The sequence below is a fragment of the Panthera onca genome, chromosome B4, assembly GCF_046562875.1.
Source record: "Panthera onca isolate mPanOnc1 chromosome B4, mPanOnc1 haplotype 2, whole genome shotgun sequence".
NCBI classification, from domain to species: domain Eukaryota; kingdom Metazoa; phylum Chordata; class Mammalia; order Carnivora; family Felidae; genus Panthera; species Panthera onca.
This window is the reverse complement of record NC_138345.1, coordinates 27,789,339-27,802,620: the sequence shown is the minus strand read 5'-3', so window position 1 is coordinate 27,802,620 and position 13,282 is coordinate 27,789,339. Positions and strand designations below refer to the sequence as shown.

The following is a 13,282-nucleotide window of genomic DNA, read 5'->3' as shown; positions in this document are numbered from 1 at the left end:
ATCAGAGAGTGTATATACTGTGAAGGACACACTGCCTGCTAGTGCTGTATCAGGGTACCTGGAGTAAAGATGCATATTGACTTTGCTTGTATGGTATTTGAAAAATACTGTTAGGTCCTGTGTATTTTTAATGCAACTTTTCCTCTAGCACATTTTTGTAATGCACTTTTATTTCTAATCAGAAGATGCAAGATTATGATTATTCATAAGTTTTCTTCACTTAGCATTAGGCATATTTATTACATAATTTATTCATTTACTATAATTAAAGTAGAGAATTAAAGACAGCAGTACTTTATGTTTATGTGGCAGAGGAAGGCATTAGACTCCATTTGAGCAAATTTTCGACTTCAACTGCCAAAATATTGGGGGTACAGGTAAAATTATTTTAATGGCATTCCATATATAGCATTCCAGAGCAATAATATAAAGACTTTTTTTTTCTTTTTTTCTTTTTTTTTCTGATAGCAAAGATACTATTTATTCACTAGGGAAACTTAGATATCCATAAACATAAAAAGGAAAGTAAATAGCAATTAATCCCCACTCAGAAATAACCCCTTTTAATATTTAGTAGCTTTCTCATGCATATATGGGGGAGAAATATTGAACCATACCTCTCTGCAACCAACCCCTTTCATACAAAAATGTATGATAAGCATTTTTCATATTTTTAGTATTTTAAGAAGCATTGTTTGTAATAGTTTTATTGTAAAAATGTATCCTAATTTACTTAGAGGTTTTACATTTGGTGTGTATGGCACCCTAAAGAATTCTAAAAAGGTAATAAAAATGATGATAATGAAGATGGATGGCAATATAGCTTTGCACATTATCATGATGACTTTGTGAAGTGGAGGAAAGGTCAGAATCAAAAGGAATGCCGAGCTTTAAGGCTTAGTATGCATATTGCAAAAATACCCCTTAGAGTCTCCATGTGAATATCACTCCCCATTAAGTAGGTTGCCTTGTTTTGTTGGTTTCTTTTGCTGTGCAAAAAGCACAATTTTGGTGTAGTCCCAATTGTTCATTTTTGCCTTTGTTTCCCTTGCCTGAGGAAAAAAATGTTGCTAAGGCTGATGTCAAAGAATTATTACCCATGTTTTCTTCTAGGAGTTTTATGGTTTCACATTTAGGTCTTTAATCCATTTTGAGTTTTGTTGGTTTTTTTTGTTTGTTTGTTTGTTTTTTGTATGGTGTAAGAACCCGACCCAGTTTCAGTCTTTTGCATGTAGCTGTCCAGTTTTTCCAACATTATTAATTGAAAAAACAGTCTTTTCTCCATTGTATTTTCCTGCCTCCTTTGTCATAGAGTAAATGACCATATAATTGTGGGGGTTTTTCTGGGCCTCTGTTCTATTCTGCTGATCTGTGTGTCTGTTTTTGTGATGCTGCCATACTGTTTTGATTACCACAGCTTTGTAGTATAGTTTGAAATCTGGAATTGTGATGCCTCTACCTTTGTTCTTTCTCAAGATTGCTTTGGCTCTTTGGAATATTTTGTGGTTCCATACAAACTTTAGCATTATTTGTTCTAATTGTGTGAAAAATGCTGTTGGTATTTTGATGGGGATTGCATTGAATCTGTAATTACTTTGAGTATTATGAAGATTTCAGTAATATTAATTCTTCCAGTTCATGAGCATGGAATATCTTCTCATTTGTTTGTGTTGTCTTTAATATCTTTCATCAGTTAAGTTTTATAGTGTTCAGGTAAGTTTTATAGGTCTTTCAACTCCTTGGTTAAATTTATTCCTAGGTGTTTTGTTCTTTTTGGTGCAATTGTAAATAGATTGTTTTCTCAAGTTCTCTTTCTTCTACTTCATTATTAGTGTATAGAAATACAACAGATTTCTGTATATTGATTTTGTATCCTGCAACTTTCCTGAATTCATTTATTAGTTGTAATAGTGGAGTCTTTAGGATTTTCTATACATCGTATTATGTCATCTGCAAATAAGGAAAGTTTGACTTATTCCTTACCAATTTGGATGTCTGCTATTTCTTTTTCTTATCTAACAGCTGCAGCTAGGACTTCCAGTACTATGTTGAATAAACATGTTAAGAGTGGACATCCTTGACTTGATCCTGATGTTTGTGGAAAAGCTCTCAGGTTTTCACCATTGAGTATGATGTGTAGGTGTGGGTTTTTCATATATGGCCTTTGTTATGTTGAAGTACATTCCCTCTAAATTGACTTTGTTGAGGGTTTTTTATCATGAATGGATGTGGTATCTTGTCAAATGCTTTTTGTGCATCTATTGAGATATTAATGTGGTTTTTATCCTATCTCTTGTTAATGTGAGGAATTATATTGATTGGTTTGCAAATATTGAATGACCCTTGCATCCCTGGAATACATCTTACATGATTGTGGTGAATAATTTTTTAATGTATTGTTGAATTTGGTTTGCTAGTATTTTGTTGAGAATTATTGAATCTGTGTTCATCAGGGATATTGGCCTGTAGTTTTCTCTTTTTGTAGTGCCTTTGGTCTAAAATTTTGCTTATACTTTTTGCTTTTATGTTATTGGGGGTGTTGGTCTGGAGGTTTCTTTCCTTCTATTGGCTTTTTATCTGGTTTTAGTATCTGTATAATACTGGCCTCATAGAATTACATTGTTAGAATTCCCTCATTTTCAATTTTCTGAGAATATTTGTATATAATTGGTGTTATTGCTTCTTTATTCAGTAGATTTCATCAAAGCAACTATTTGGGACTGGTATTTTCTTTGAGGAAACATTTTTAACTAAAAATTCAATTCTTTGAAAATATAATAAGTCTCACTTCTTTTTTTTATTTCTTTTATTTTTATTTATTTATTTTTTATTCTCAAGTTAGTTAACACACAATATAGTCTTGGCAACAGGAGTAGAACCCAATGACTCATCACTTACATATAACACCCAGTACTCATCCCAACAAGTGCCCTCCTTAATGTCCATCACCCATTTAACCCACCTCCCTACCCCAACCCCATCAACCCTCAGTTTGTTCTCTGTATTTAAGAGTCTCTTATGATTTTAAGGCTCACTTCTTGAGTGAGCTTTGATAGTTTGTGTCTTTCAGGGAATTTGTTCATTTTATTTAAATTTATCAAATTTATTGCCAAAATGTTGTTTGTAATGATCCCTATTTTTAATAGCATTAGTGTCTGTAGTGATGTCACCTCTCATTCCTGATATTGGTCATTTGTGTCTTCTTTCTTCTGATGAATTAAGCTAAAGGTTTATCAAATTTATTGATATTGTCAAAAAAATCTGCTTTTTATTTAATTATTTTTATCTATTTTTCTGTTGTTCATTTCACTTATTTCCTCTCCTTTTTTCCTCTCCAATCTCTTACTTCTTTTTTTACACTTTGGGTTAAATTTGTTTTTTCTGGTTTTTAAGGTAGAAACTGAGGCCATTGACTTGAGATCTACTTTATTTACTCAAAGAGATGCTTAGTAGTCTCAATTTCTCCCTATGTATTGCTTTTTGATATGTTGTATTTGCATTTCACTCAGTTCAAAAGACTATAATTTTCATTTTGATTTCTTCTTTGAACCCATAGGTTATTTATAAGTATGTGATTTAATGAACAAATATTTGGAAATTTTTCAGGTAGTATTTGTGGGTTTTCTTTATTTGTTTTGCTTTCTACTTTAATTCCATTGTGGTCAGAGAGCATATTATACATACATTATATGACTTGAATCCTCTTAAGTATATTGAGACTTGTTTTTATGGCCCAGAATATATAGTGTGTCTTGATAAATATTTCATGTGCTTTGAAAACAATGTGTATTCTGTTATGTTGGGTGAAATATTTTATAAATGTCAGGTCAAATTGACCTCTAATATCTTTAGTGATTTTCTGTCTCTTATTATTGATTATAAATTATTGTATATTTCTCCTTGAAGCTCTGTCAGTTTTTGCTTTATGTATTTTGAAACTCAGTTATTTGGGATATAAACATTTGACATTATTGTCTCTTTTTGATGAGTTGACCTTTTATAATTATGAAATGATCTTCCTTACGCCTGGTAACATTCATTGCTCTGTAATCTACTTTTTCTGATACTAATATAGCCATTCTACCTTTCTTTTGTCTTGTACTAGCATGATATATCTTTTTACATTCTTTTAATTATAATCTATTTGTATCCCCATATTTAAAGTGCCTTTCTTACAGGCAACATATAGTTGAACCTTGCATATTTATCCAAGCATTATCTTTTATTATGATATTTAGATCATTTGTATTTAATATTATTATTGATATGATTAGATTTTAATCTATCATCTTGCTCATTTTTTTGTGTTTTTCCCATCTGTTTTATTCTTTTTTCATTTTCCCTTGAAAAACTGAATATTTTTATGATTCCATTTTTGTATTGTTGGCTTTGTCTCTAAAATTCTTTGTTTAGCGACTTTAGGTATTGCTTTCAGATGTATAATATATATGTTTAATTTACCATAATCTACCTCCCAGTGATATTATACCACTTCACTGATAATATAAGAAACTTAAAATTATATACTTATATTACTCCCCTCTCAATTTTGGTCAAATTGTTACCATATATCATTTTTACATACGTTATAAACCCCACATTGCATTCTTAATTATTTTTATTTAAATAGTTATATTTTTAGGAGATTTAAATATTAAGGAAAAAAAGCCTTGTATGCTTACCATGTAGTTCCCATTTCTAGTATTTTTCCTTCCTATATATAAACCCATACCCTAATCTAGTGTTTTATTCTTTCTGCCTAAAAGATATTGTTTAGCATTTTTATAGTGTAGTGGACTTGTAATGAATTCTTTCAGCTTTTGTATTTACAAAAAAATCCTTCATTTCTTCTTTATTTTTTTAAAGATACTGTCTCTGAACATAGAATTCTAGATTACAGGTTTTTTTTCTTACAGTATTTAAAGATGCTGCTCCACTGTCTTCTCACTTGCATTGTTTCCAACAAGAAGTCCTCTATACGTAAGATATGTTGGGAATGCCTTTAAAAAACTTTTTTTTTCCCACTATTTTTGAGCAACTTGGTCATAATATTCTTTGGTATAGTTTTCATGGGTTTTTGTGCTCCAGGTTTTTGAGCTTTTTAGATCTGTGTGTTTATAGCTTTACTCAAATTTGGAAAATTTTCTGCCATTATTTCTAAAATGATTTTTTTTTTTTTTTTGTCTTTCCATCTTTCACCTCTCCAATTACTGATATATTTAGGCTGCTTGAAGTTGTCCTGTTGCTGGCTAACCATTTCTCCTTTTTTCTCTCTTCTTTTTTTACTCTCGCCTTCTGAGTTTCATTTTAGAAAATCTCTATTACTGTGCCTTCAAGTTTGCTAACTTTTTTTTTTTTTGACATGGCTAATGTGCTATTAATCCCATCCGGTCGGTGTATTTTCATTTTGTATATTATAGTTTTCATCTCTGGAAATTTTATGTGGGTCTTTTTAATATCTTTCCTGTCTATATTTAACTTTTTGAACATGTGAAATAGTTATTACTTAATTACAGTTTGAACTTTGACCACTAATTCTAATAGCTGTGTCAGTTCAGGGTCAGTTTGATTATTTTCTGCATTATGGCTCATGTTTTCCTGCCTCTTTGCATGCTTAATTTTTAATTAGATGTTAGATATTATGAATTTTACCTTGTTGCGTGATGGATATTTTTGTAGGTCTGTAAATAATTCTTGAGTTTTGTTCTAAATGCACAGTTAAGACACTTGGAAATAGCGTGTTCCTTTTCACTCTTGCTTTAAGATTTGTTATATGAAACCAGAGAGGGGTGCATGGGTGGCTCAGTTGGTTAAGCATCCAACTCTTGATTTCAGTTCAGGTCATGTTCTCACAGTCGTGAGATTGAGCTCCATGGTGGGCTCCACGTGGGTCTCAGCACTGGGCATGGAGCCTGCTTAAGGTTCCTCTCTCTCCCTCTCCTTCTGTCCCCACCCCCCTTGCATATGCTCACACATATGAGCTCTCTCTCTCCCCCCTCTCTCTCAAACAAACAAAAGAAACCAGAGAAATGCTTGGTGTAGGGCTTAATTAAACTATTTCCCTTTACTAAGGCAAGACCCTTCTTTGTGCTCTACTTGATGTCCTGTGAATTAGGGGTGTTTTCAGTCTGGCTGGTGGGAATAGGCAATATTCCTGCCCCACTGTGAGTGTTGAGCAGCTTGGATCTTCTCATGATGAAAGGTAGTTTCTTCACTTGCATGTGCTGAGCAGTACATGAGCAAATACTTGATGGAGACCCTCTTTATTGCTGTTTCTCTTTTTCTTTCTAGAGCTTTTTCCCCACTACTCTGGGACTCTCCACAGGGTTCTCCCTTCCTACAACATTGCTCGTCTCATTTGTTTCCTGTTTCCCAGGACATCAGTCTTTCGTGATCTGGTGTCCAGTGTTTTGAAATACTGTTTCGTATATTTTGTCTATATTTTTGGTTGTTTCAGGCAGGAGGACAAATCTGGTCTCTGTTACTCAGTCTTGGCTATAGCAAATGTCATGCCTTTTAATTTTGGCTGATTTTCTATTTAAAAGCATTTAACATTCTGAATAGAAAAATTCGTGTCTTTACCTTCATGGCTTCTGTCTTTGGTGTCATGCTAGAAACACTTTTGTGTTTGATGGCTTATAAGATATTTACCTATGTTTTTTTCAATGTACTTAATTGCCTTATTTTTATATTCAAATAGTGCGAGTATATATTGTAGACTATTTGGAAATATCTTGCATTATAGACAGGTTGGAAAATAGCTCAGTTAAGGGCAAAAACAATGTAATGCCTCAACAAACACCTTGCCAAAACATATCTTAACATATTGCCTGCCATGCATTTTGCAATACCTTTGTTTTTTATATAGTTGTAATCCTACAGTATATGTCATTTAGGGTGTTCACTCAGTGCATTTTCCATTGTGCTACATAATCTTCATAATTGTATCTTAGTGTCTGAATTATATGTCATCAAATGAGTATATTACAACTATACTACCTTTACCTATATTGTTAAACATTTTAGTTATTTCTTCTTAAGTAGAGTATACGAAACATAATTATCTGACAGAGCATTTTCAGGGAATCTTAATTTTGCCAACTTTCACATTTCCCTGGCCTTCATTGGGCAGAGATGCTGATATAATTCCTCTCTCGTGGTGTCATTGCTTCCCTCTCTAAGCCCATACTAGTACATTCAGTAAAATCCTGCCCGTATAAAAATGAGAAGGAAATAAAAGCATTAGTTTCTTAATAGTTCAGTCCATTTCTTATTACTCTTAGAATTATAAATTGGAAGAATTTTTAAAGAGCTTATAATTTATATTTTTCATGTGTATGAACAAGGCATCTGAATTGTTTTCTAATTATTATTTGTGTTTGGTTATTTTTTAGGGACATTGTTATTCAAGTCAAAAACATCATAATGCAGAATTTTTTATCAATACCACCAAAAGATCAACAAGGTAAGATGAACCATGCTGAGGAAAATGGTCATGTGTATGTTATAAACAGTTTTAATTGATACATTCAATGCCACTGTCCTCTGACCAGAGGTAATTTATTTCCAGGAACTAAGAACAAAATCCTAATTATATAGGAAAGTTGATTTCCTTTGTTAAATTACTTAAGTGTATAAAAGGACATGTATCCTTGACTGAGAACTTGAGAGCGGGTCATCTCAACCCACACAAAACTCAGAACCCAGCCTATTAGCTGGCACATAGCTGGTACCAGTAGATGTCAAATGAAACTATGGAGTATTGGCTTTGGTGAAGCTGAATCACATGTGTCTTAGAAGACTATATATATATTCTTATACACATGCACATACAACAGATATGTAGAGGGAGGGGATATTTGACTTGTTTTTTCCCATAGTCATTTCAAAAGAAACATACGAAAAACCATTCCCCAGCCCCATATGATTTATAAAAAAGAAAATCGTGGTTTTTTAAGAAGAGCTCCTGGACTTTTCAGAAAAGCAGTTTACAGGTGGAGATAGAGTCTTTTCTGAATGAAGAGCAATTAAATTTTCTGCACTGTAAAGGGCAAATTCCAACCTTTAGGAAGAATTCAAGTCTTTCACCTGCCCCTACATGCTCTCTTCTACACAGAAGAGAAGTTTTGATATGTTTGTGAGAAAAATAATGTCTTCAATGATACAAAATTAGGCTTCCTTCATGGAAGAGAAATAACTTAGCCAATGGAGGGAATTTGCTGTAAAGAACCCTTAACAGAAGCAGACACTCCTTGATCTCTCTACCCAAAGGAAAGACAGTGTCATAACTGTTAAGAGCACTGAGTCTGGTTTTGACACTCAGGTCTACCACTGATTTGCATGTCTTAGGTGCATCACTTGACCTCAGCTTTCTCATCTATGAATCTTTAAAGTGAACATAGTAAGTACTACCTTATAGGTCATATAGAGATTAAAGGAGAAATATATATAAATCACCCAGCATATTCCAAATTACATAGTGGGCTCTTCATCGTTGTTTTTGATACCTGGTCTCCCTGTATGTGTGGAGGCTGATGCATGCAGTGAGATGAACATGGCTGCCTCCTGCTTCTGGTGCCTACTGGCCGTAAAAGGCCACGCATGATCCAAGGTGACCCAAGGGACGTAAACATGGGGCAGACTTCTGGCTTAGTTCTCATCCAGACATTTGGCCAAAGGGATGGTAAGATTGTCTGAAACTCACACAAGATCCGTCCACAAACATGAGGGTACGAAAGGACATGGGATGAGAGAGACGAGAGCAATCCTAACCAGAAATAAAATGTGTGCATTTCCTGTGAATGTTTTCTGGTTTATATCCTTTGGAAGATTTCTGCAGTGGTAGGTAGCTGATCAAGGGTTTGGAAATTTAGTGTCCTAGTTGGTATCACCTTCTTCATCTCAGCAAGATGTGTGACTGCTTATGAGGAAGAACGCTGGGCCAAATGTCAAAACAGCTGCCCTCCTTTCCCTCATCTGCTGCCAACCAACTGTGGAAATTCAGACTGGTTATTTTATCCCTAAACCTCGGTTTCCCTGTTAGTAAATCCAGGATTACTAGACATTCTTTTCCATCTCTAAAAGGTTGTAAGTGTGTGTGAATATCTAAGCAACAAGCTGCTTGGTTTCTGGCTGATACAGGGCAGTAAAACATGTCACCACGCACACCTCCTGCCTACTTTGTTTCTCATCAAGGCTTGTTTTGTTTGTTTTGTTTTGTCTACCTCTCGAGCTGTTGCCTAAGCATAGTTATACCGCCATGGACTTGGCCAGAAAATAAGACCCTTCAAGCCTAGCTAGGAGTTCAGTAGCTCTAGTAAGTACTTGGTCAGTCTTTTCTGGGACCAAAGATGCTTAAGCCTCCAACCCAGAATTTAACAGAAAAAAAGAATAATGAAAAGAGCTCAATTAATCAAGTGCCTCCAGGGTAATAGTCACTCTACCCACAACTTTACATCCTTTGTTTTATCTAATCCTACCCTAAACTAGGTATAATCTTTAATCTAAAGGTTCAGGGAGATTGGTTACTTTTACCAAGATCACCAGTCAGTTAAGTGACTGAGCTAAGATTTGAACCCAGATCTATCAAAATCCAAAACTCACTATTTGTCCCCTGTGTCACACTGTAAATCTATAAAGAATATTTCTAATTCTGTTTTTAGATGATCCCTCTTTTTCTTCTCTGATCAAACATGCTAGTTTTTATTTCTGTCATCAAGTATAATCCATTATGTGACATGAGGAATGTGTTGGGCACATGTCATTAATTAAATGCTGAGTACTTTATTTAACACACCATGGATGGCTACCTATAAGGTATGATACTTTTAAATTTCAGACTTGTAAACACACATGCACTTATACATACTAATGTATGAAGTTCGGGGTAGAATGTTACCAGCAGAGTTGTGGGGCTTAAGAAAATCCAACGTATCACGTACTATCTCCTATTATTTCAGTGGTGGAAGCAGCTTTAATGATCACCAGTGTAATACTTAACGAGGAGCTATGTCAGATCCTAAAGATCGGAGAGATCCAAAATAAATCAGACATCCTGTGCTTTTACAAAACACAAAATCCTATTAGAAGAGCAGACATGTATATAATTAACTAGAATAACGCGTGACAGATGATGTACTGGAAGTGAGTATGACATACTTGAGAACATGGAGGAAGGGATACTTGGGTAGGCCAGAAGTTTTGAGGCTGACATTTTGGTCAGGAAACACAACAGAAGGGTTGATATTTGTGCAGGACATTAACACATGTGTAGAAGACAACCACGTGGAATTTAGGAGTCAAAGGATATAGGTTTAAAGTTGGGAAAAACTAGAGGAAACTAATTAGAAATTCTAGTGCCTTCTATTTAAATGTTTTCTAATTTTGGATAAAGAGATTTAATATTGTAGTATTACTCTAATGATAATTTGTACTGTATTAAAAGCTTTTCCATTATAATTTAGTGTCATCATTATTCCTGTGTGAAGTTATTATAGAATCTCCAGAAGTTCATTAGACTTATTTCATTACAATTTTCTATCTTTTCATACTTTCAGGATTTGGGGATAAGATTTATGATTTTCCCATAACTTTCTGGTTTTTTGTTTGATATTTTCAAGTGATAAAATAATAGAAATATCTTTTTGATATTTTCCACAATAAGATAATAGAAATATAAGGGCAGGTATTTTGTGTAGAAAATAGCAAATTGTAGCAAATAATAAACCATGTCTTTGAAAAAAAAAGGCACAAAAACAACAGGAAAAGGCCATCTACGGTTGTTGGTAACTTCTACTTTAAATCTGTTGACAGACAAAACCACTACAGTGACTGAAAATTCACAGGAATTTACTTACTTGCCAGATAAGGAACCTCACACAGATGTGCAGCTTTGCCAAATGGTTCTGTCACAGGGACAGTCTATGTTTGCTACGTACTATAAAGAAGTTCACTGTGGTGATGCCAATTAAGGATTGAAGTTTGCACCTTGGAGAAGGCAGGATGAATTTTAAGTCTCCATATAGTTTAGTTAAAACAAGTCCTGCTGTTCATTGGACAGGGAAGAGTCTTCATTTAAGCCCAGGGAGGGTCAGTTTTACTGGAGTCATTCAAAATTCTTAGTTATCTGCCAGCTTCACAATTCGGTTTTGCCATTTACTAGGCAAGTCTGCTGCAAGTAGAAAGGTCTTCTTATACGGGTCTTCTAACACTTTTCTCAGCTCTGTCTTAACACATTTGCATTGTTTAAAGATAATTTTCAAATTGTGAGTGCTATTTTTATTCAATGAGACTATTAGTAAAGGGGGGTGAGAACACAGCAGATGTTTTAGGCAAGAGGGTCTTAATGACCCCCTTTGGAACTACTACAGTTAGTTAAATATACACACTGTCAACCCCTACTAATTTTCAAAATCTGTACAGTATTTAACTGCAATCATAGCCATTACTATGTATCATGTGAATTGAGATTTGGATCTGAAAATAAAAAACAACCCTGGATTTTCTGAGTTTAATAAAATACTTTTAAAATAATTATAAAAATATAAAGACTTAAAAATATATATGTGCACCCAGACATAAACATTCTGGTATTAGTGAATGTAGCATGTTAGAACTCAAGGAACACTTGGGGAAACTAGTGAATATTCATATTTCTTTTAAGTTTAGAAAAATGATCTTATTTTAAGCTCCTAGTACTTCATAAACTTCTTGATGAATTTTTTGTCTTTGGCAGCCTTGAAAGCACTTTGGCATGTAGTGGCTTCTCATATATACATTAAATTTTGTGGAAAATGCTTTAAACTCAATTTCATCTATGACTTAGATGCTGTGAAAACATTTTAATCTTTGCTTCTTGATGAGACACCAGGGTGGAGTTTCCAAGTCTGTGTGTTCATTTAACAAATATTTATTGCCTTTGGAGAGGCCATGAGCAAAGAGCACAGGGGGAGAAAGGAAACCCAAACTAAACTCTACTGTTACGGCTCCATTTCAGTAAAGCTTACAGCCTATCAGAACAGTTTTCTTTTTATGAGGGTTTAGCCTAAAAATGGTTTATTATCTTATTATCTAACTAAAGTTTGACTCATTCCAACATGGTATTAAAGCTGCTTCTTAAGCTCCTGTCCCATTTTTGTCTTTTCTTTCCTTCTCCCCCGTCTTTCTCCCCTCCCAATCTGGTGAAAGACCGAATTCTCAACTAAGAGCTGGAGCATTGAGGTCTTTTTTACCCTTCCCCCCTTCTTTTTAGGCTCTGTGATCTTGGCTAATACAGTGAGCCTCAGTCCCTTCATCTTTCAAATGGGGATATTAATTCTTGCTCTAGAATAGCCAAATGAGATAAGGTACAGTTGATTCCCATCATTCACAATTGGCACGTTCTATAACGTCACCACAAACACTGAATTGGCTAATACTGAATTTTTGCTCCACAGCATTGAGGTTCCTGTGAGCTTCTGGTCACAACACATTTTCATTAACTATTGATACAGAACATAGTTTTATGTTGAGTCCTTAACCTTGAACTCACAGACACAATATTATAACTCTTGCCTGAACAAAGCTTATGTAACACATGTATTTTTTTCTGCGAGGCACGTCTTCTTCTTACACTTAGGAACACTGGACAGCACAGCAGTACTATGCTTAAGGACTATTTTAAACAGTGAAATCACCAACCAAAAAGAAAAAAAAAAATAAGAAAAACGTGACACTGTAGACCACAAAAATGATACTTGTCATTCATTGTAAGGGGAGAGCTGAAACAAGACAGATCATCAGCCACTGCTGAGAATGTGCACTTGAAGTGATTCAATTTTTTCCTGCCTGTGCATGTCCACAAATGGCCATGGAAACGTCATCAGTATGGATTTGAGGGCTGCAAATAAATTGCAGCGAGCTGGCAAATTTGCACATACAGAATCTGTAAATGATCGACTGTATATGACCACTTTCACCTTTTAAACTCTTAAAGCACAACCTATGTCTCAGAATAATTTGCAGAATAAGTTACATTTAACTCAATAACATTAAACTCAAATATAAGAATTTTGTGCAAAGTTGATATTATCAGTGTCAAGTTAATAAAGTAATAAATATATTATTTGCAAGAGACCCCAAGTTCTTAGCTCAGTAAAGCTATGAGTACAACTATTATCGCAAATTGTTTAGCTCTTCAGCCCTCACATTTAATGCACAGTAGCAAGGAGAACCACTATAATTTGATGCTTTGCATTTAGTGGTTAACATGCTTTGTGACCTCATTATTGGGGTGGGGGAGACA

General features: G+C 34.3%; 1 protein-coding gene across 8 annotated transcripts in view; it reads left to right on the top strand.

Moving 5' to 3' along the window:
* The window catches only part of ZNF438 (zinc finger protein 438), a 171,329-nt gene that overhangs the window by 136,316 nt on the left and 21,731 nt on the right, over positions 1–13,282 (top strand). For all 8 annotated transcript variants that reach the window (XM_060659054.3, XM_060659049.3, XM_060659050.3 and 5 more), the window contains one exon: positions 7,395–7,465. In XM_060659054.3, coding sequence (XP_060515037.3) covers positions 7,426–7,465 — 40 coding nt within the window. In that variant the 5' untranslated portion in view covers positions 7,395–7,425. The remainder of the gene's footprint in view (positions 1–7,394; positions 7,466–13,282) is intronic.